The sequence below is a fragment of the Mastomys coucha genome, unplaced genomic scaffold (assembly GCF_008632895.1).
Source record: "Mastomys coucha isolate ucsf_1 unplaced genomic scaffold, UCSF_Mcou_1 pScaffold16, whole genome shotgun sequence".
Taxonomy (NCBI): domain Eukaryota; kingdom Metazoa; phylum Chordata; class Mammalia; order Rodentia; family Muridae; genus Mastomys; species Mastomys coucha.
Window position 1 is genome coordinate 70,250,441 of NW_022196898.1, and position 23,784 is coordinate 70,274,224.

The following is a 23,784-nucleotide window of genomic DNA, read 5'->3' on the forward strand; positions in this document are numbered from 1 at the left end:
AAAAAAAAAAAAAAAAAAAAATTCAACACAGCCCCACCCATCAAAATTTGAACCCAATTCTTCACAAAAGTTGAAAAAAAAACATTAAATTTCATAGGGGGGAAAAACCAAACAGGCTAGGCAATCCTGACCAACAAAAAACTGGAGGCAGTAACACCATCCAGATGTTGTTTCACTACAGAGTTCTAGCAATGAAAACACCATGGTACTGGCATAGCAAGTGGCTCACTGATCAGTGGATAGACCTGAGGACCCACATTTAAATCCATACTTCTGTAGCCACCTGAACTTGAAAGAAGCCAATAATAAATACTAGAGAAAAGACAGCACTTTTAGCAAAGAGTGTTGTTCTCCATATAAAAGGAAACCTGATTCTCACCCCTGACCCTTTGCAACTCCAAATGGATCAATAACCTCAATAGAAAACCTAAAATCCTAATTCTGTAGAAGAGAATGTAGGGAATATACTTGAACTTGCTGGTATGAGAAAGGACTTTCTTTCTGAACAAGGGAGCATAGTCATTAGGATTAATAGTTAATAAATGGGATTTCATAAAACTACAGTTAACATACAGCAAAAGATCCTATCACTTAGATAAAGGAGCAGCCTACAGAATGGGAAAAAAATCGCTACCAGCTACATCTGACAGTTAAAATCTAATATATACAAAGAACTCCAAAAATTAAACATGAAATCAAACCCAATTAAAAAGTGAAGCACAGAGCTATACAGAGTTCTCAAAAGATGAAATACAAACAGCTGAGAAATATTTTTAAATGTCCAATATACTGAGCTGTCAAGAAAATGCAAAAGAAAAATTCATCCCATTCAGAATGGACAAGGTAACACACACACACACACACACACACACACACACGCACGCACACGCACACAAACTGACTAATGCTGGCATGGATGTGGAAAAGGGGAACTTATTCACTGATGGTAGAAATGCAAACTGATGTTCCCACTATGGAAATTATTTAACAATAAGGTTCCTCAAAAAGCAAAAAATAGAACTACCAGCTATACTACTCTTAGATACATACCCAAAAAACTCTATGTGTTACTCTAGAGATATTCACAAAAGCCAGAAAATGGAAACAACTAGATGCTGTCAACTGATGAACAGACATTAAAAATGTGGCACATTACACAATAAAATATTATTCAGATATTAAGGGAAAAAAACCTGTAACATCTGTAGTTGAATGAACATAGCTGAAAACAATTGCTCTGAGTGAGGTAATCCAGAGCTAGAAACAAACATTGCATGTTTCTCTCATCTCTCCATGTTAGCTTTGAATCTTCAGATATGTGTTGGATTTGGAATACCTATAGAGGTCAGGAATTACTTACGGGTCATGGTAAAGGACTTTCAAGGAAGGAGACAGGACATAACAGGCATAAAGGCTTAAGGGACAATAATACAGTAGGAAGACTAGGACTGGGGAGGAGTAGGACAGAAGAGGGAATATGGAGAGAGATAATTAACACCAAAGACCTTTTTGAAAAAGTCATATGGAAACCCACTACTGTAGAAGCTTCCTACACAGCAGCAATGCCCCACTAGAGACTAAAGAATAAAAGGCTCATTGTCAAGAATGGGTTACTTTTCTTTTGGGGCTGTTAGGCAGTGAAGTTCCATAAGCCTCAAAACATTATACACTACTGCCAACAACTGTTCTTGGTTACCCCCTGGAACTTGATGGTGAGACCTTATTGCTGAAAATACTACATATTTGTCATAAAACATGGCCAAATCAAACTGGTATGCACATGAAAGCTTGACCCCTACTAGCTAGCTTCCATAGTGCAGCAAGGTGCTATGAAAGCTACTGGGAAAGAAAGAAAAGTAACTCAGTTATACCCAGCCATAAACCCCGCAGGCTACAGTAATGACTTGCTTGGCAAGAGACGCCCACAGGTGCAAAAGCGGCATAAAAATCATGGGATTGACCTGCCAATTTCTGAATGGATTAAAGCATCACTCCATAGGATGAAACTTAAACCTGGCACCATTGCTTACATAACTGCTAGACAGTTCATGGGCCTAGGGAAAAATCTACTGTTTTGTTGCTAAAAAGATACAGCATTAAACCAACTCCTAATGATTCATTGTAATACTATTTATAGATCAATGCATCTCTCAACACTCATCTGAGAAGCTTCTAATTGCAGTGGATAGTAGTTAATATAAAGACCCCTCCTTGCCAAGGGATAGAGAATAGACTGAAGAATGCTCAGCCTTTAAGGGGAATATACAGACTACACACATACATATAGATGCATCTACTGCTAAGAGATCACTGTGGAGACAGGTCAGAAAAGCTGCAGTTGATGATAATAAGGAAACTGTGTGTGTTTTCTGGACACCACAGGGCAGGGGCACAAATGAACTCACAATGCTTGAGAAAGCATGTACAAACCTGTGCTAGCCCACGCCAGAGCGAATCCTAGCACAGAGAGGGGAGTTGGCATAAAATCTGACTGTTAGCTGTGGAGCTATTGGCAACTGTTAGCTTTTGAGAGAGGGAAAGACAAGTTTTCTTTAGAAGTGCCGTGTAAGTCAACAACACTCAGCAGAATATTAACATCTAGGAGTATTTGGGCAGCAAAAATGGTCTTAAAGGTTTAAGAGGACCTGCAGAGTGAGTTCCAGGACAGTCAGGGCCACACAGAGAAACCCTGCCTCAAAAAAAAAAAAAAAAAAAAAAAAGAAAGAAAAAAGAAAAAAATTTTAAGAGGGAAAAAAGGCACAAATCCGTGTGGCTAGAGAATTAGGGGGTAGATCTGGGAAGAGTTGTGGGAGGGGTAAATATGATCATCACTGCATGAAACTCTAAAAGAATTAACTTTTTTGCTGGGCGGTGGTGGCGCACGCCTTTGATCCTAGCACTTGGGAGGCAGAGGCAGGCGGATTTCTGAGTTCGAGGCCAGCCTGGTCTACAGAGTGAGTTCCAGGACAGCCAGGGCTACACAGAGAAACCCTGTCTCGAAAAACCAAAAAAAAAAAAAAAAAAAAAAAAAAAAAAAGAATTAACTTTTTTGAAGTTAAAAAAAGCTATACACAGAAATACTACATGGTCTCACTATTTTGGTTCTGGATATACAAAGACAATGTGAAAGCAATAAAGAGATATTTGTATACCTACATCCACAGTAATACTTTTCACAATCATCTAAGGTGAAAACAATCCAATTCCCAACAAAAAATAAGCAAATAAACCAAATGTGCATGTACAAATAATGAAATAGTTTATCCTTTAAAAGGAAGGAAGAAAGCAGGGATGCACATAGCTTAGGTAGCAACACCATCTCATTTTCGGCCTGACAAATGTCCACACCTCCTCCAGGAGCCTACAGCAAGTCAGCAAGCCCCTGTTCCTTAGTAACTACATAAAAGCAGGATCTAGAGATAAAATGTGCAAACACGATGGAGAAATGCAACAGAACTTGGTAGGGTGTGCTTGCCAGGCACTGAAGAAATGTTCTATAGAAAGATGGCAGTGCAGCACCTATCAAGGAGGAGTACACAGGTACAACTCACTTGGCACCACATCGTGGGGTGAACTTTGTTATATGACACAAACCAAACACTTCATCTGCTTCATCTGGCCATGATTCTGTTCAGATTTAATTAAAAGAACTGTGCACTCAGTGATCCACCCAAAAATAAGAACTAGAGCCTAAATTCTAAATACTAGGCACTGAACTCTTCAGCCTTGCTAACCAGCAGTCCATTCTGAATCTGAAGGGTTTTGAAGAGGGCATCCTCCATGACTAGTTGGTGGTTATGAGCTAATAAACCAGCTTATGTTTCTATCTCTTTTCTATCCCATACTTCTGTGCCTGTTTTCTCCCTCTATGAAAAAATTATGTTGGAAATACATATTTTTTTAAAAAATGAATTACAGCATGAATATTGCTAATATAGTATCATAAGTTATGCCAACATAATAGCATAAATGTATCATTAAGAACATTATTGTAAATAAAATAAATGATGAGCAAAATAACAAATGTCTGTAAAGTACCAAGAGTATTCAAATTCATAGAAAGATAAATAGAAAGGTAGTCGTCGGGGCTAAAGGAAGTTGGATTGGGAAGCTATTATTTAATGGGTACAATACTTCTCTTCTGAATAAGAGTTATGGAGATGGATGATGGAGATAGCTACACAGTCATGTGAATGTACTTAATGTCAATATATTATACCTTTTAAATGGTTAACATGGCAAATTTTAATATATTATTTTATTTCAATTTTTAATGCTAAAAACTAGGCTATCACTTCAGTCATTACTATGTAATACTAGAACAAAGTCTGAATATACACACTGTTTTAAAAAGACGTGCTTCGGTCTCAATGTTTATACCTAAGCTAGTGACAGATGCTAAGGAGACAGGTGATGAAAAAAATTAGAAGCTTTAAATATTGAAAAACTCAAGGAATGAAAAAAAGTAATCAAAGGAGCTCCAAGATATGAAGACACACAAATGGTCTTTCATACTTTTTACATCCTAACCCCTAGTTTTATCTTCAGCATTTCAAGAATATAGTACACATAAAATATGGATGAATGTGAGCTATGCATGTAGGTATACCAACCCCACATACTCAGAAAATGTTAGCAATGTGTCACTACAGCTGTATGATAAGTCTAACAATGAGGTTTCTTAGGAAACTGTACATCTTTTAGAAGAATATTTATTTTCAAGTAAGAATTTTTTTTTATCTGTTTGATTTAGACTGAGAAATAAACTGATACCACAGACTTGAGTATTATGTTTTCCAGGTAATTTCTGCTAAGAAACCTTATCATTTCTTTTCCTTTTGAATTTAGATTTGGAGACCAAATGGGAGCCATCAAGCCCCCATTAGATAAGTACTGGAGTGCTTATCTAACAGTCAGGTCCTGGGATAACTCCCAGAAGAGGGTAAAGGACCGAATAAAGGTCACACAACTGATACTACGAACAACCAAACTATTTTATTTTTAGTTTACTGTTTAAACAATGAGGTCCTTAAACAGTGAGAATTTTACTATGAAGACATTCAACCCAATAGGTTTGAGTTTATTTTTGTTCTTAAAAGGCTATATGCCGTACATACTAAGTTCTGTTTAGATCTTTAATCTAAGAAAACACTTTTGTAACAGGAATATGACCTGCAGCTCTTATGAAAGAAGATGGACCTGACCTTATTAGAAAAATGGCAAGTGTTTCCTGAATCATTCCACAAAAATACAAGGTAGAAGGCTATTAGAGATGTACTCTGAACGTGCTAAAACCACAATAGTTACAGAAATCAAACTCTTGTGAAGATAAAACGGGACAGCAGTTTAATCTCACTGAAAATAACACAATTGAGTTATTACAATCCAACTAGCTTAGCAACTGGCTGACAGTTAAACTGAAGGACAGCCATCTTAGGTACAACAGAACGAAGGAGGATTAAAGGGAGTTCCAAGGCACACAAAAACATAAGAACAGGAACAGAAGGTAATGATCAAAACAATAAACAGCCATCCTGTGATAGCTAAATGAGGCCCAGCTACATGTATCAAGGCACTAAAGAGAACTCTTCTGATAAGGCATCAAGAGAAAGTTAACAGAATTGAAGAGAAATTTGAAGTGGAAAAAAAATCAGATGAAACTAAAGTAATAGACCATCTGTAATTTATAACAGGTTACAGAGTTTTAAAACCTCAGGCAGGCGAAGCACCACAAATCTATCACTCAGACAATCAGGCTTCTTGAAATGCCACTTGTTTTTAATGAAACTTCATTAATGAGAAAACACTATGAAGCCCTGATTGGCCTAAAGGCAGGCTGAACAAGCCAGGGGAAGCAAGCCAGTAAGTAGCATCCCTCAATTGGTGATTAAGAATATTGGCCAGGGGATGGCAAAACCCACAATGGGGTTGGGGGTGGGGAGTCCTCCTGCATTGATCACTAATTGAAAATGCCTTACAGCTGTATCTCATGGAGGCATTTCCTCAACTGAAGCTCCTTCCTCTTTGATGACTCTAATTTATGTCATGTTGACACACAAAACCACCCAATACAAAAATCAGTAAATCAAATACTCTCTAACCATTATTTAGCATGACTCAAAACAGATATCAACTTTCTTTGATCAGACACTTTCTTTTCTTTTTTTTTTTTTTAAGATTTATTTATTTATTATATGTGAGTACACTATAGCTGTCTTCGGACACACCAGAAGAGGACTCCGATCTCATTAGATCGGGTGGTTGTGAGCCACCATGTGGTTGATGGGATCTGAACTCAGGACCTTCGGAAGAGCAGTCAGTGCTCTTACCCGCTGAGCCATCTCTCCAGCCCGACACTTTATTTTCTATACTTATATTTATACACTGGTCCCTCACATCAATCAATACCCAACACCAAAGTATAGTTAAGCCTAAACTATCAAAATACATGAACATCTGGGAGAGGTGTCATGTCCCTTTAATTCCAGCACTCCAGAACCAGAGGTGAGCAGATTTCTGTGAATCAGAAGCCAACCTAGTTACATAGTGAGTTCCAGGCCAGCCAGAGCCACAGTGAGAGATCTGTCTCAAAAAAAAAATAATAATAATAATTATATATATATATATATGAATTTTAAAGAGGGAGAGGATAATGGGAGGTGGGCACAGGATGCCTTGGTAACAGAGATGTTTTAAAGCGTTTAGTCTTACAACGTATTTAAACTGGCACAGGGCATGATGATACACGACGACTGTATCATCTTGGGAGGCTAAGACAGGAAGAAGGGTGGTGAGCTAGAAACCAACTGGCTAAGTATCAAGACACTGTGCCCAGCCTCCCTCTGGGGAAAAGAAGGGGAAATATTTAATAACCTGAATACAAGTAATTATAAAGGAATAGAGTACCTCACTAAGCAGCATTATTCTCCTCCTATACATGAAATCAACCTCTGTAACAACTGAAATAGGAGAAGCTAACTAAAAGAGGAAATAAGACAAGCCTCTTCACTCTGAACAAAACAATCCACTATAAACAGCACCTGACAACTCAATCATTGACCAGTCACTCATCCAAAGCAGCAAATTTCCACATAGGAAGAGGGAAGGAGTAGACGGCTTCAAATTAAGCACGCCTCCTCCCAAGCCTTCTCCCAAATACCTCCACATTACCCACAGCCCTGCTATGGAGAGCCTCTGTGAGGATGGATATTGCCAGACTCCTCCGAAGAGGCAAATCCTCACAGAATGGACATGACAAATCCCACTTTGCCCTACACGACTGATTTTTTCATAAATGTTATGAGTTCCAGCCACCCTGTTTCAATACAGTCCTTTAGCCCTCCTCCTGCAAGTAAGTGAAGCACTAGTTACCAGTCTGAGAACAGCAGCCAGGAAGTCTGCAACTTAATTAGCTGAGTGAGTCCTGTTACTCTAGCAAAACTGAATCCATCATAGCCTCTGAGATCTGGGTGTTACCCTGCCTGGGTAATTAAGATATGCTAGGTTGTCTAAGTTTTATCTTATAAGTTATCAATTTTTTGTTTTACAATTTGTAATAGCACTCTTTCCAAGTACACCAACCACTCTGCTTAGAGTTTTAAATTACTAAAGTTGTACAGAGTCACTGAAAACTATACCACAAAAATGCCTAAAGTTCAAATCGTCTCCTTCCCTTACCACCTACCTGTGCCCAGCCCATAAGAGCCACAACGAGAAACACTTGGAACTGTACAGCTCTTCAGCATAGACACAAATATACGTACAAATTTAAGCAAGCAGTAATATTTACATTCTGCAACATGCTTTTTATACTGATGGACTGAATATGAACAGTCTTCTAAGTTTAAATAAGCTGGTATATCTGGTTGTTCAAATTGGATACATACAATAACACTTTTCATCACTCATATAGATATTTCTAGAAGAGAATCCTATTTTTCAGCAATGATAATTTTGTGCATATATATTTATGTGTTTCCCACAAAACAGTTTAGAAATTAAAATGCTGGATTAAAAGACATCCACTGTATTTTGAGGAACCCTGTCAAATGCCCTGTCTTCTTGAAAGAAAGAAAAAAAAGGTGATTAACTTTTTTCCTGAGGACCCAGGCACTCTGCGTTGGTAGTGTGCTGTAACACAGTGGTAACATTCTTGAGGCCTCAGAGGGAGTTAGCTCTGTTTGTTTTCTAAACTGATCTAGTTAGTTCCTTTGTGTTTTTAATCGTTTATCATTTTCATTTATGTATGTCTTCAATTGACTTGTATTAGAAACTCAAAGCTATACACTTTTATTTATTAGAATTGAGAACAAATTCAAAATTAGATGAGAGAGCTAGAGAAACTGCTCAGTGATTAAGTGCACCGGCTGCTCTTCAAAGAACTAGGTTCAACTCCCAGATCCAACATAGCAGCTGACAACTGTCTGTATTCCCAGTATCAGGAGATCTAATGCCCTTTTCTGGCTTCCCTGGGCATTAGGCATACACATGGTGCAGAGACATAAATGTAGGCCAAACACTCCTAAGCATAATAAAATAAAAGTATTTTTAATAAGAAGGCAGACATTTTTAAGTTGCACGAGCAAACTCTTCATGTTAACCTCCCAGACGTCCTTCATGTTTAAGATTCCTAAATAATAATTTTTGAACAGATAAAGTGTCACTACTGGCCGGGCAGTGATGCCTCAGGCCTTTAACCACAGCACTTGGGGGGCAGTGGCAGGCGAATTTCTGAGTTCCAGGACAGCCTGGTCTACAGAGTGAGTTCCAGGACAGCCATGGGTACACAGAGAAACCCTGTCTCAGAAAACAAAACAAAAACAAACAAACAAAAAAGTTTTACATATCATCCATTATACTAGTCCTCTACCATCCTACACCCAGTGAGTTGGCTACAAGGACATAACTGATTTATCACTATGTCCTCTTCTTTCTGAGTCTACTGCCGTTAGCCAGCTTTCCTCCATCATTACCTACAAGTCAATCCAGTATTATCATTTCAAAAAATTACACAAAATAAGCATACAACCTAACCCGAGTCAAAAATCACAAAAGGAAATCTTATTAGAATATCTACAAAAAAGTGGAAGTGTGGTGGCACATGCCTTTAATTCCAGCACTTGCAAGGCAGAGGCAGGCAGAATTCTGTGAGTTTGTGGCCAGGCAGAGCTACAAAGTGAGATTATATCTCGAAAAAAACTAAAACAAGCTAAAGGTGGTGGAGAGACAGAGTCTCCCCTTCCTTCTCCTTCCTCTGTCCTTTCACTCCCCTTTCTCCCTTCTCTCTCAACAGCAGAGAAGAGAGTCAGTCTGGGATCCAGAGTGGAAAGATGAAGTCTAGAGGTGATGGAGTAGAAAGGAGGGTGCTGAAAGAATTCACACACAAAGAAACAAGGAGCAGTTCATTTTATCCCAAACAGGAATGTGCCCAGACTTTTCAACCACGCACGCCTAATTCATGTTGGGACTTTGTCCTCTGCAATCGGAAGCACAGGACTCCTAACTAAACCTTCACAGGCTGCTCTTCCAACTTCAAGCATTATTTTTTATCAAGTTCCTTGATAAACTGTCATTAATTTCAATAATTTTCTATTTCAATAAAAGCTTAAGATTAATTCCATCAAATTTAAGATTTAAAAACTCTCCTTCAAATATTTAATAATAAATATTTTAACATATATAGAAAGAAGTTCAGCTCAGAACAAACACTATTTCGAAGACTTGGAAATTCGCAAGTTCAGCACATTAGGAACAATTCTAAAGCAAATATCAGCAAATAATAAAAGATAAAATACTGAATTACACCCCAGGTCCTGTAAGTCTAGTCATCAAACCACTTTATTTAAAGGCTTACAGGTAGAAGGTGGAAAGGGGCTAAAGTCAGCAGGCTCTGGCTCTTAGGCAGGCTCCCCTTTGCTCTGAGATTTAAGGATTTTAAGTGTCTTTCTATAATCAAAGTGACTTATAATATAGCTAGCCAATACTCCCCAAAGTGGAGGCAATAGTTTACCTAACTTAACAATCAGTCCTCTAACTCAGCCACTATGGATAAAAAGCACAAGGTTTAACTGGTACAATACTATTTGTTTTTAATACCAAGCTGTTTAAATGTGTAACTTCATTTCTAAGAAGTGAGAAGTAAATCAACTTACCTCAATTGTTTCGCATAGTTCTGTTCAATTTCAATTCTCTCTTTAACAAACTTGGCATATCTTTCCAAGAAGTCAATTCCCCATTGGGTATGCTTATCTAAGCTGTCGAACTGATCCTAGAAAAGGAAAGCAAGAACAGGCTGAACGAGCTTGAAACTGTTGCCACAAATATTTTAAGCAGTTTCTGATATTTGTACAGAAGTAATTAAGTATAAAGGGAAACTGGCCCCTCCCACCTTTCCTAAACCAGGACAAACGTGGAGGGTCACCACTGGTGTGCACCCGAAGCTCTTCCCGGGTGATCCTGTTCAGATTTTGTTCTTGCCAAGTCTCTAAAATCACGTATTATTATTTACAAGAAAGCTCTCTAGAGCGGTTCTAACTACCTACAACCCTGTGCACAGAGGGCTAGTACCAGACTCAAACAGAGGAGCAGCAGTTCTCCAAGACTGTAGAATGGCTCACACACCTGGCATCAACAACTGGAAGGAGGAAGCAGAGGAAACAACTGCAAAGACAGACTCAGGAAACCAAAGAAATGGAATGGAAAGGGAGGTTGTCCTTTGGGAGGAGAAAGCCATCAAGCTACAGGAAACAACAAACCTCACCATTTGCTCACTCACCATTTGCTCCTAACTCACATGGGCCACATGTAATAAGCAGATGGATGATAAAGAGAACGGATGTGTGGAGGTGTGCTGAGGAACTTGCCTAACATTCTTACAAGGGAGCTCCCGAAACAGCAGCACAGCGGTTCATGCCTTGGCTGCTCTCACTTTCTACGAGCTCAGGAAAGGTAGTTTCGATCCTTTTCCTTTTCACTGGACTCTCCTGATCCAGTACTGTAGAACTACCTGACTGTAACTGTCAAGTGGGTCTTGTGTTCCCAGTTCTTAGCTGCCCATGACCTTTGCTCACAGTCCAAATTCTGTCCATAGAAGAATTTTACCCATCATCATAGGAAAAGGTGAAGTTAATAAAGCAAATAAAAAGCAAAAACCTAAAATAAAATCTCTTTCTGTGTACACATATATGTATATATCCTGCTAATTCTGTTTCTCTGGAGAACACTGAGAAAAAAACTCTACTTATTTTAAAACAAACAGAACTTGGGGCTCAGCAGTTAAAAGCACTGGCTGCTCTTCCAGAGGACCCAGGTTCAATTCCCAGCATCCACATGATAGCTCACAACTGTGTGTAACTCCTGTTCTAGAGGATCTTACACCTTCACAGAGACATACATGCAGTCAAATCACCTATGCACATAAATTTAAAAATACAAAAGCAAAACTTAGCAGTCATTGTTCTGGCTTTAACTCCCTCTACTAGGTCTCAACAGACCAAACCAAAATGGATTTGCTCATGCTGAAGTTGCCATGCCCAAACCAAGCTGTAGGAGAAGAGGGGAAAACGGGCAGATAGTAATAACCAAGTCCTTAAGCAGGCCAGTTCTAAGCTGTACAAGTAGTGCTTCAACAACTTCCACAAGGAAAATAATATTTAAACACTCAAACTGCCTTTTGTTCTGTTCTGCCGTCTCAGCCCTTAACTGTCTGTAGGACCAGCATACATCTTGTAGTTTATGCAACTGTTGCCAAATACAGACCTGTAAATCAGGTCAATTATAATCTTTAGCTTTTTAGTCTTTTGACATATTTGCTTGCAATAAATAGATAAGAGTATTTGTAGGTGACATAGGTGATATATATATTTCCAAACATTCATTATCAAAATATTTTCTCCATAATTCATATTTCTTTAAAAAGGCAACTAATCACTAACCATTAAAACATCCTTTTATCTTCTGAAGATACAGTTCTCAAAATTACATATTATGAGCACATAACTAACAACCACTTATTTTAAAAGGTAACAACTTTAAAACATCCAAGAGATAAACTGAATGAAACAGATTTCAAGGGTCCTTCCCAATTCCTACTAGGAGCACTGAAAAGTTTGTCTTCCATACTATGAAAATATTATTTTTGTGAAGTTAACTATAACAACAATATACCTAAATGTTCTATGGACTTCTCTCATTCATTTTCTCCTTACCTATAAATAACAAAGTGAAAAATTTCAACTTTATTTAAACTTCCTTTTTAAATTTCTAGTCAAAGCACAGGGCTAGTAGCAGAATGGAAAAATTCCAGTCAAAAGACTGCTTTACTGGTAGCTAACATAGTTTTTTCATTGAATATTTTTTTTGAAGTCCTTTATTACTGAGAATAAAATGTTCAACACATCTTTTCTTTAATGGCTCACACACAAAAAAGGTGGTTCTAAATATACTTGCATATTGAAACAGAACCTAACAGACATTATAATCTGAGAAATACTAGAAATATCTGTATTTTAATCAAGCTACAAGGTCAAGTATATGACAACACCGTTGGACATTTTGTTATTGTTGTTGAAAATAAAAAATAAAAATGAAATAGTCCTCTCATAGTAGCTACTTTAGAGGCAGAGGCAGAAGAACCACTTGGGCCCAGCAATTCTTTAGAGGTGTTGTCTAAGCAGCTTCTACAGTATTTAGCTTGTTGCCACACTGCTGATATGTGATGTTATAGGTATCTGTAATACAAGAGCTTATTGGGTCTCTGCCATCAGTTCTTAGCACAACTTCTAAAACCTTTCTTTAGAACTCCTGAGTGACAAGAGACATGCTTCTTGATCTTTAAACTCCTAGCCCCCCTTGAAACATCAGTGTTGCCTATGTCATGGAATTTCCATTAAAAAACAGTGTGTTTAGGGAGCTTCTTGGTTGGTGAACACAACCATGTGCCACAGGGACCAAAAGTCTTCTCTGTACTCTGAGCCTTCTGGACCTCATCTTATGTACTTCTTCATATGGTTGTTTACCTGCATGCATCATCAAGCAATAGTAAAGTGTTCTGAATTCTGTGAGACGACAAAGTGAATTAGGAAACCCAAACCCAAACCTTCTGAAGTGCTCGAGACCCAGGACAGCATCTAAAGTGGGGTCGGTCCTACAGTGGTAAGCCCTTACAATCACGAGGTCTTTTCTTTATTAAAAACAAAAACTTTTTCCTCCAAATATAGTAAGATGACAAGCATTATGTTGGCCATTTCTTATTGTCTGCCTATGCTCTATGTATTAAATTTAACCCAATATCTCTTTAAATCCAAGACACTGGTGTCATTTCATGCTTTACATAATAGTAGAATTTTAGACGATATGAAGAATTCTAGGGGATCATTTTGTATGCTCTTTTCTTAAGAGTCTTGCTTTAAATGATATGCTATGCTAGTGTGCTCTGTGGTTAGTGATTATTCCCCTACTGAAATATTACTGGGGTTTTCCAGCATTCAGAAGACTGACACAGAAAAATCAACCAAGACTGAGGCCAGCCTAAGCTAACAATGTGAATTAATTCAAATCTAATCTAGGTACATATAGAGAGACCATGTCTCAACACACAAACAAAGCTGTTATAAAAGCATATGTTATTCTTTTGTACTTGAATAGTCAAAGACATTCACACTATAGTTTCACTGGAGCCGTGGGCTTTCTATGTAGGCATCAGCTTTCCCCTTGGCAGTGTTAACCCGGAACCTGCCAATCTACACAGTAAATCTCAGAAGCATCAGCTTTCTTAAAGGTATTTTGAGCTGTTTATCATTTTAAAATGATTAAAAAATGTAAGTTTTAAAACTAAACTACTCAGACTATTGAGAAAACGTGGTCAAATTTCATTATTAACAGTTAAATTTACAACTCATAAAATCTAAAATATAATTTTCTTTTATAAGGTTTTCCAGTTTGTAAGATTTATTATTTGTAATTACAGGTATATGTGCATGTGAGTACAGGTGCCCTGAGAGGCCAGAAGCATCAAATCCCCCTAGAACTGGAGTTACAGACAGTTAAAGGAGTCTCCACACATGTGCTAAGAACAGAACATACTCTTAACCATTAAGACATCTCTCTACTGTAGGCAGCTACCTAGGCTTCCTTGTACCTAGGCAAGTGTTACACTGCTGGGAGAACAGCAGCCAATAGCTGGTTGGCATTCTGGGCCTGGTTCATGCCAACTCTGTTGCTAACTATACCAGGATGTCAGCATAGTTGAAAAAAAAAAAAAAAGACATCTCTCTAGCCCACATTTATTAATTTTTACAAAAATTTTATATGTATACACTCTTAACTAGTTTGTTTTTTAGAAAAAGTTACATAGAGTTCAGGTAAGACTCAAATGCACTATGTAGTCGAGGATGATTTTGAATTTCTAATCCTCCTATTCCGACTTCCAGAATGCTGAGATTACAGGTGCTGTCACCATGCCCGAGAGGACTGCATCCAAGGCTTCACATGCTAAGCAAGTACCCACCAACTACACAACTTTCAACTAGTGTAAATACTTAGAATTAGCACTGTAGAGTTTGACCTGAAGACTAAAGGAAGATCAAGAGCTCAAGACCAGCTACACAGTAAGTTCAAGATCTCCCTACACTAAATGACAATATCCTATCTCAAAAATACAGAACAATCAAAATAGAAGCGACTAGACATCTAACAAGTAGAAGAATACTAAAGGTACAATAATTGAATATATTTTGACTAAGAATTTAATACGCTTTTAAAGTAAATAAGGTCCCAAATAAAAGTCAACTTTATAAAAAACAAAATACCAATCAGTGGGAAACAACAGCATGAAGGTAAGAAACATGAGTTTGGTTCTAAGTGAAACATACTTTGCATTATAACCAGTGAAGCAAGAGTAAGATCAGAGTAGGGCAGAAAGACAGTTGGAGGACAGTCTTGAGACAGAAACATTCTAACTATGCTATAACCAAAGTATAAAGGTTTTCTTCTTCCTCAAACAGCAAATCTACAAATTGAAAATCAATAGTTAACATATTTAAAACAGAAAAGACTTTATTTTTATGTTAAACTTTGTACAATTCACTGAATAGTAACATCTTGATCTTCAAATAGGCATATTAATTGCAATATATCAAGAAATAAACCCTATAATCCTAGCACTTGGGAAGATAAGACAGAACAACTACAATGAGTTAAGGTCAGTCCCAAGTATAGAAGGAATAAGGCCAGCCAGGTCTATAATAGCAAGACCTGTCTTGGGGTTGGGGGTGGGAGATGGGAGCAGCAATGACACAGAATGGGTCAAACATAAACATCACAAATCCCTTTTTTGTTTTTTTTTTTAGGGGTTTTTTGTTTTGTTTTGTTTTGTTTTTTGAGACAGAGTTTCTCTGTGTAACCCTGGCTGTCCTGGAACTCACTCTGTAGACCAGGCTGGCCTAGAACTCAGAAATCTGCCTGCCTCTGCCTCCTAAGTGATGGGATTAAAGGCATGTGCCACCACACTGTCTGGCAATATCACAAATCCTAAGTGTTTGGTAAATGTGCTCATTTTAAATTCCTTAATGTTGCTAATTATTTTACTCAAATCACTTTTAAGCAGAACCAAAAACACACTGGTTGTTGGAAACTGACTTAGGGATATTGGAAACTGGATCTCACATTCCTGCCTCAGCATTCCCAGAGTTGGAATTATAAGCATGCCCTACCAAATCCATCTCACAGGTCAATTTTGCAGAAACAAAATAGTACCAATTATAAAGTTGGTCTAGTTATTTTAAATCCAATAACATTAATTATAGCAAAGATTATTATTGGTTGCTATTTAGGTTTTCAATCAATTTAATATATTCATGGAATTAAAAAACAAATGCTAAAACCAAAAGAAATGACATTTCATTTGAAACTTTGGCACATGAAAGGCACTTAATTGCTGACTAAATAATCACTCTGTTTGCAAAATGCTTTGGAATTTACAAAGTTTTTGCATATATTACTAGATGTCACTTAGAAAGTCTTTACTAACAAATATGGCATTTCACAAATGTGGTCATCTAGTTTCTGAAATTGAAAAATTCACCCTTTATTTTTACACTAAGTCACATTTTCTTTCTACTACAAGACATCATTATTTGGTTAAGGTTCAAATCAGCATTTATTAGAACATAGTGGTTCCAAACCTCTCATAACTCTGAGCTTGCAAATACACTTTGGTAAAAAGAGGCAAAGTAAAAAATGGATAAAGCCATTCTAAAAACATCTAAAGTTATAAATAAGAACACTGGCTAATGAGGGGGCTCAGCCAGTAAAGGTGCTTGACACCAAACCTGACAACTTGAGTTTGATCCCCAGAACCCAAGTGATGAAGTAAAGAACTGACTTCTCAAAGTTGTTCTGACTCCCACAGGAAAACCGTGGCACTCTCATTTCCACCCATAAACACACATACATTTGTAATATTACATCATCACAGTGGGCACTTTATCACCACTCCCCTGCTCCACATTACTAGCTGCGTCTAACTTCTTTGCTGCCTGTTTTAGTCATTCTCTCTTCCTTTCAAACACATCAGTTGGTACCACAGTGTCTGTGAAAGGAATCCCATTAGTGTGTGCCCTAAACTCATCTATCTCAGATTAAACATAAGAAAGCTCTTCTACTTCTTTTTAATTTTCTCAAATATCTCAAGTGAATTTACCTCAGAATAAAAGGAAAATATTCTAAGTGCTAGAATCAGCATCAACTTCAATGTCCTTCAATGTCAATGTAACTCTAATTATGTTTGATACTCCAATAATCTACTATAACACATGCTAGCTCATAAATATATCTATTTAATCTATATTCATCTAGATACCTTAAATACAATTCAGTATAAAACATCTATTACAAAATGTTATAATATTTTTTCAGAAGTCACTTTTAAATATGCAATTCTTGTTTTTATAATTACTTTGATACTGCCTGGCATCCAAATGAAGTCCTAATAAAGTACTCTGGTAAAGTACCAAGGGGACATCACCATTTAAAGAAGCTGAATAATCACTCTGCTGTCCTAGTTTAGATGTACTTTATGGCTCTATTTGCCTGCCAGAGATTCTCCAGCATTTCTGAATACCAAACTACTACTAAAGACATTTTAAAAACCTAACACAACTGACTTTTCTTCTCTTTAACTCCAATGGACTACAAAAAGATTTTCTTTTTGCTTATGTCTCATGGAACTAAGAAAGCAATTATGATTCAGGTTCAGTCAATAACACCTACCCACAAAAACAAAAAACAAAAAACCCCAAACAATAATGTACTTTTTTATAATAATGTAATTATTTTCATGTTTAAGGTAGAATTAAAACCACATGGTGGCTCACAATCATCCATAATGAGATCTGACACCCTCTTCTGGTGCGTCTGAAGACAGCTACAGTGTACTTATTTATAATAATAATAAATAAATCTTTTTTTAAAAAGTTGTATATTTGGACAACTCAGGCATTTTTAACTTAAAAATTTCAACTCAATTTTATATCAAGCTCACAGTGACTTTAATATCAACATAAACTATCCCTACCACAATTTCCTTCATTGCTTCTCTTCCTAGCCCTTACCTGTCTTAGCTACTCACTCTCATGGTTAACCACTGTCATTAACATTACTACAGCATGACCCTCCTTCTCTACATCTACAAGGGAACTCAAGAATCTAGTTTAGATGGTTTGTCATGTTTGTCTCCCCTTAAAACTCTAGCCCAGCAATTATCTGACCCCACAGACCCTAGTACTAACATACTATTACTATCCTTATCCCTTACCCTGTCTTCATTTCCATCTTTACACGTATTGGATTCCACAAGCCATCATTAGTTGCTCTTGGCAAATAATGTTCATTGTCCTTGCCACTGTCAAATCTTAACAATGATCTTATTATAGTCAGTTGGGTGTTTTAGTTTGTTTGTTTGTTTTAAATCAACCCTTCCTCATGCTTCTGTAGAAAGGTAAAGACCAGGAATCACACTGACTGGTCAAACCTTGAAATTTCTGTCTGCTAAACTAAGGGCTCCTTGATGCTACTTAGCTTGAGCCCATTCATTCACTATCGCTTTATCCTAGCCAATTATCTCATAGCCTTATCCTCTTAGGTTAAATTTAAACTACCTCCTACCAATTCCACTCACAGTCAACAACTTTACTTCCTACTTCACAAAAAAAGGTGAACAATTGAAGATTTCTATTCTGAAGTAGGATAGAAAGTAAGTTAGCAAAATTAACGTGTGCTTTGAAAATTACCAGCATGGAGATGCAGAATTCCTTTTATATGCCGATGTTTAGCAGTGAATCATGCTGAAGGGCTAAGTAGACACACGTGCACATTTACATATATGAATTTCACAAAGATCTGCACTTACAGTAAAAAAGTGTCTTACCCCTCAGCAATTTTTCTTTTTTTTTTCTGAGACGGGGGTTTCTCTGTTTAGCCCTGGCTGTCCTGGAACTCACTCTTGTAGACCAGGCTGTCCTCAAACTCAGAAATCCGCCTGCTTCTGCTTCCCAAGTTCTGGGATCAAAGGCGTGTGCCACCACTGCCCAGCTCTCAGCAATGTTTTGTGACCCACAAATTCTATGCAAGTACCTCCAGAGCATTCCTATAATTTCGCTTATCAAAGGTGAGAGATCTTACAGCCTTTGAAATACGACTTGAAAGCCTCTTGTGAATAGACACATTTGGGGATGCCTTAACCTTTCCCTGAATGCTTCTCTTTATATACTCCCTCCTGTTTAAACATATATAAACCTCTCTTCCTAATAAACTCAACTCTCTTCAAACTGGCTCATCCCAAAATTCTTTTTTTTGCATGAAAGTCAAGAACCCTAGCTTTATCTGAGCAGAGGTCTCTGAAAGAACATGAGCTGCATCAAGCTTCTGCCTCATTTTACTGGCATTCTAACACTTCTTACCATCAACATAAACACCTCTTTGGATCAGCTGCCCACACTCCCTGTCTTCTGTTTACCTGGAAACTAGTGCAGTCTCAAGTTCAGCTGTTAAAACATTTAAGTCCCTAGGCTTATATACTCTTGGTTTATTCCAGGGAAAGCAAGCTACAACTAAAATGTGAGGAAGGAAAATCACCTAAGGTTGAAATGGAAGCATACAATGTCAGAATGCCAATCATCTGTCTGTATCTTCTATCTCCAAAATCTCAGCTTTCACTGAGTGACTTGATAATACAAAGAAAATTCTGAGCCGGGCAGTGGTGGCACACCACACGCCTTTGATCCCAGCACTTGGGAGGCAGAGGCAGGCGGATTTCTGAGTTTGAGGCCAGCCTGGTCTACAGAGTGAGTTCCAGGACAGCCAGGGCTATACAGAGAAACCGTGTCTCGAAAAACAAAAGAAAAAGAAAAGAAAAGAAAATTCTGAGCAAAAGCCTGGTGTGCCCTAATATAGGCTTTTAAATAAGTCATTTTGATTTCTATATTAATTAACAGAAGATGTTTGGGGTAAAGTTGATTTGAGAGGGCTAAAGGGGGCAGCAGAGCAGTGAGAAGTGGTTAAGAGTTTATATATTTGCGTGCATGTGCTTGTGCATCCACATGCACAGACATACATGAGTGGCGGACAATCTCAGATATCATTCCTTGGGCATCTTCCATTTGGCTGGCCTATGAGCTCCAGGGATCCTCTTGCTCTACCACTCTAGTACCAAAATTATAAGCACATGCCTGGTATTTTTACATGGGTTCTAGGAAACTCAGGTCTTCATGCTTACAAGACAAGCACTTTACCAATATTCTGAGGGTAGTGTAAATAAAGCTTTGTGATGTTTTGACAGGGTGTTGTTAAAGGCATCAATTTTCATGCCCCATCAACTAGAATGAATTTGCTGTTTACTACAATGAAAGACTGGGTGGAGGAGTCCTGGCCTTAAAAAGTTGTACTATTTTTTCTTTAGGTTGTACTATTTTTCAGAGATATTCACATGAACTGTTGAAAAGGTAGGTGAATACCTCTATCTGGAATAAAAGAGGAATGGTTCCACCAAAGACATGTGGCAAAAACACCTCCTAGGTATAACCTATATAAGCTCTATTACAAACTATACACTTGAACACTGCAGCTATGGGCTGCTCCCAGCCAAATGGCCTATGCATAACTCTATCTTTTCCCTCAGTGCTGGGATTAGACATGTGCTACCACACCAAGTTCACAGGATCTATTGCTAATATCCATTTAGTCTTCTACCATTTACCTATACTTGATTTCTGAACTTCAGATTCTACATCTACAATACTATAGCAATTACGTGGCTTTAAAGGGAAAAGTATTTAACATAGAACTTGGCACTGGTATTGATTTTTTGTTCATTGAAACAATCAAAGGAAAATAATGCTGAGCTTGGCATTAGACACATGATGTAAGCAAAAGCATGTGAAAAGCACTATTAATCAAATAATTGTAAATTTAATTTTACTACCTAATATCTCTAGTGAAATACTAATAGATAACTAATAATAGTTAGAGGTCAGAATGTATATTTCAAACTCAGACAAAATTTGGGTCTTATCACGCATGTTCACCTTCCATAGCATCACTGAACTCAACTTGTGATAACATTGCCATTGAGAGAAACTCGCCCAAGAACTGCTTGTGAGGTTCTTGTGGCAGCTTGCTGCTTCAGCGGCCCCCCTTTCAGGGCCAGTTAAGCCTGGCAGTTTCATCAGGATCGAACTACAGCTGCCTGACGTCTGCTTGCTAAAAGAACTGAACTGTAGCTGCTGGTTCATGCCTGGTGTCTGCCTGCCTAGAGGACTGGTCTGCAGCTACTAAGTTGTTTTTGGTGTTTGATACAGGACTGAACTGTTGCCCCAGAAGATCAAGCTCACCCCCAAAGAACTATTGCTGAACAGGTCTACTTCCCCCATATCCTAATAACTCTCTCTTCCACCACCTCAGCTGGGTGGTAGAGGAGAGATTGAATCCTTATTAAAAGTAGGTTGCAAAAAATTTATGCCTACAGTAAACAAAGTAACAAAGTAAAAAAAAAAAAAAAATCGGGTCTTATATCTTCTAGCAAACTCAATTATGTTTTCATATAATTTAAACTACAGTATTATAACAACATAGCATAAAAGTTACACAGCCAGCCTGTAATGGCTATAATCCTAACACTTGGGAAGCTGAGGCAGGAGGATTATAAATTCAGAATTCCAAAATTAGAGATGGAGCTAGGGAAACGGCTCACTCCATAAGCCTTAAGGCAGGAGTGCCTGAGCAGCATCTTCAGAACCCACACACAAGACAAAGCTAGGTATGTGGCATGGCAAAGTTCTAGGTTAATGAAAGCAACACTGTTTGCCCACAAAAGGTGGAAAAATTGAGGACTGACACCTGAGATTTTCCTCTGACCACCACATGCACATACATGTGCATGCACACACACAAAATGAATATAATCTCTCTGTCTCAAAAAGAAAACCTTGCTGTGCTAAACCTTAGCAACCTCAGGTCACATTTCCCCCTACTTTATTATTGAAAACTTTCACCTTCTCCCCTAAAAAAACACTTTCTAGATTCTCTTTGGTATGTACGAATCTCCAGCATCTCTATCCCTTTTATTTTCCTGAGCATAAACAGTGCAACACAAAGACAGTATGAAGTTATTAAGAGGCAGGTAGTTTGGTGGCAACATATATAGAAGATATTTTACTAAACAAAGGGATGCCTCCAACTGCTACCCTGCGGGTCAGCACACTACTCAGAATTTACAGATAGTTTATTTCTGGAGTTTGCCCATTTAATATTTCAGCCCACAGCTGACCTTGGGTAACTGAAATTGCAGAAAATAAAACCACAAACAGTAAGAGACTACTGAATCATCTCCCGGGAGCTGATATTTTACCCTGAGACTAGAGAACATAATCAGCAGAGAAGCCCAGAGCAGCACCGCTCGTTACGTATAGCCTTTGTATTGTAACATGAAAGCTCTCCTGGACAGTGCTAGCTTCCTTCTCCAGGCTCCTCTGTGAATTCTTGACATTCTCTGTTAGGTTCATTTTCTTTTTCCCTCTGGCCTGCCTCTCCCCTTGTCCCTTTCCAATGGAGTTTCTTTATCTCCTTAGTAAGTGTAAAGTAAGTATAAAATCTAATCAAAGGCCTTTAATAGCTCAAAAGGACTTTAAATATCAGACTGTTGTAGATAAGAAAACTTAAGGACAGAAACTATTTGCCCAAGGTAACAGAGCCAATACAACCGAATCTTAATTTCCCGTTTTCTTGCTTCAACTCAGTTCATTTAGTTAAATAAATACTTTTAAGCTACATTTATTATTTAGAAATCAAGCAGGCTTCCTGTTGCTAATCTAATCTGAAGTGATACTTAGCTGTTAGTATATTCTTGGGAATAGTTCCAAGGAGTGACTTCATGCTACTCTTACCATATAATTATGGTTAAATGCTGAGATAATGTAGTTCCATCCATATATGCTGCTATACTTTAGAAGAAGCAGAGTTGACCCAGACAATACTTTAGGCCTTATTTCCATTAGTATTAGAAGGCCTTAACACTTACAAATAAGAAATTATCATTAATAAATTGTATCAGAGGATATATATGCAAGTATTTGTATCTATTAAATGTGTCTGTTAGGTAGCTAGTCAGAATTAACAGGCTTAAAAGTTATTAAAAATTGGACTGACCTTATCCACGCCCCATTCCACCCCACCCCCAAGATGTCCAATGAGCTTTTTGAAGCTCATCTGGAGAAGGCTCTTTCCTTCAGGTTAAGAATGGCCATTATCCTGGTTACTTATGTCATTTCTGTAAAACACCTGACAAGAGCAATTTAAGGAAAGTTTGGGCTCCAAGCTTGAGAGTATAGTGCATAATGGCCAGGAAGGCATTGTGCAAGAACATGAGGCAGCTGGTCACATTAAATCTACTGTCAGGAAGCAGAGATGAAAACTGGTGCTTCCCATTCTGTTGGGAACCCAAACCACTGAATGGCACTGCCCACATTGGGACAGGCCAGTTAAGCCTTTGGGGAAACACCCTGTAGTCAAATCCAGAGGTGTTTCCATGGTGATTCTAAATACCACCAAGTTGACAAGATTAACAATCACATCTATTTTATATATTTTTTAAAATTTTTCTTTAACCTACTCACTCTATTCCGTCATTTTCCGTACAAAGAATGGGACCTGAGTTCTACCTCTGGCCCTGAGTAAACACCATAACATTCTAAAATATCCAAAAGATTATTCTCATATTACAAAAATACACTATTGACCCCTTTCTTAAAAGTCAATTCAAATGAGCAATCACCTGAAGAGGAACCTGCCTTTGGGAAAACAGTCTATTTCAGAAGCTTAAAGAAACACAACATACCTGAAGACATACTGAAAAGAATAAGTATACCCTTAATGACGCTGCAACTACAGTAGTGCCTCCCTGGGCCAGTTTCTGACAGACTCTCACGGATGAACATGTCACTTCTGAGACTCAGAAGCTGCTTGCCTTGGTAGCTGAACAGTCTCTCTTCTCATTATCTTGCTCTCTCCTTTCCCTTTCTATCCCTGACCCTGCAGGTGCTTGTGGACCTGCATGCCAAATCTAACTGCTTTTTCAACCTCTATTCCAAAAGCATGATTCTCTTTTATCTAGCTCCTTTGGGGACTTGAACAGATCTCCAGTTTGCCTATCCCATCAGGTTTTTTGTTTTGTTTCGTCTGAAATCAATAAACTGTCCTCAAGCATCCTTCTGGGTTCTTTTTTTTTTTTTTTTT

The 23,784-nt window shown here is 37.9% G+C and overlaps 1 protein-coding gene and 1 long non-coding RNA gene across 6 annotated transcripts in view; one reads left to right on the plus strand and one right to left on the minus strand.

Moving 5' to 3' along the window:
- Fnbp1l (formin binding protein 1 like) overlaps positions 1 to 23,784 on the minus strand; it is an 87,835-nt gene that overhangs the window by 45,536 nt on the left and 18,515 nt on the right. For all 5 annotated transcript variants that reach the window (XM_031375339.1, XM_031375336.1, XM_031375338.1 and 2 more), the window contains exon 2: positions 10,152 to 10,267. In XM_031375339.1, coding sequence (XP_031231199.1) covers positions 10,152 to 10,267 — 116 coding nt within the window. The remainder of the gene's footprint in view (positions 1 to 10,151; positions 10,268 to 23,784) is intronic.
- The window catches only part of LOC116093724, a 19,269-nt gene continuing 922 nt past the window's right edge, over positions 5,438 to 23,784 (plus strand). Inside the window, exons 1-3 of the long non-coding RNA XR_004119815.1 lie at positions 5,438 to 5,506; positions 14,430 to 14,606; positions 19,955 to 19,997. This is a non-coding gene — a long non-coding RNA (uncharacterized LOC116093724). The remainder of the gene's footprint in view (positions 5,507 to 14,429; positions 14,607 to 19,954; positions 19,998 to 23,784) is intronic.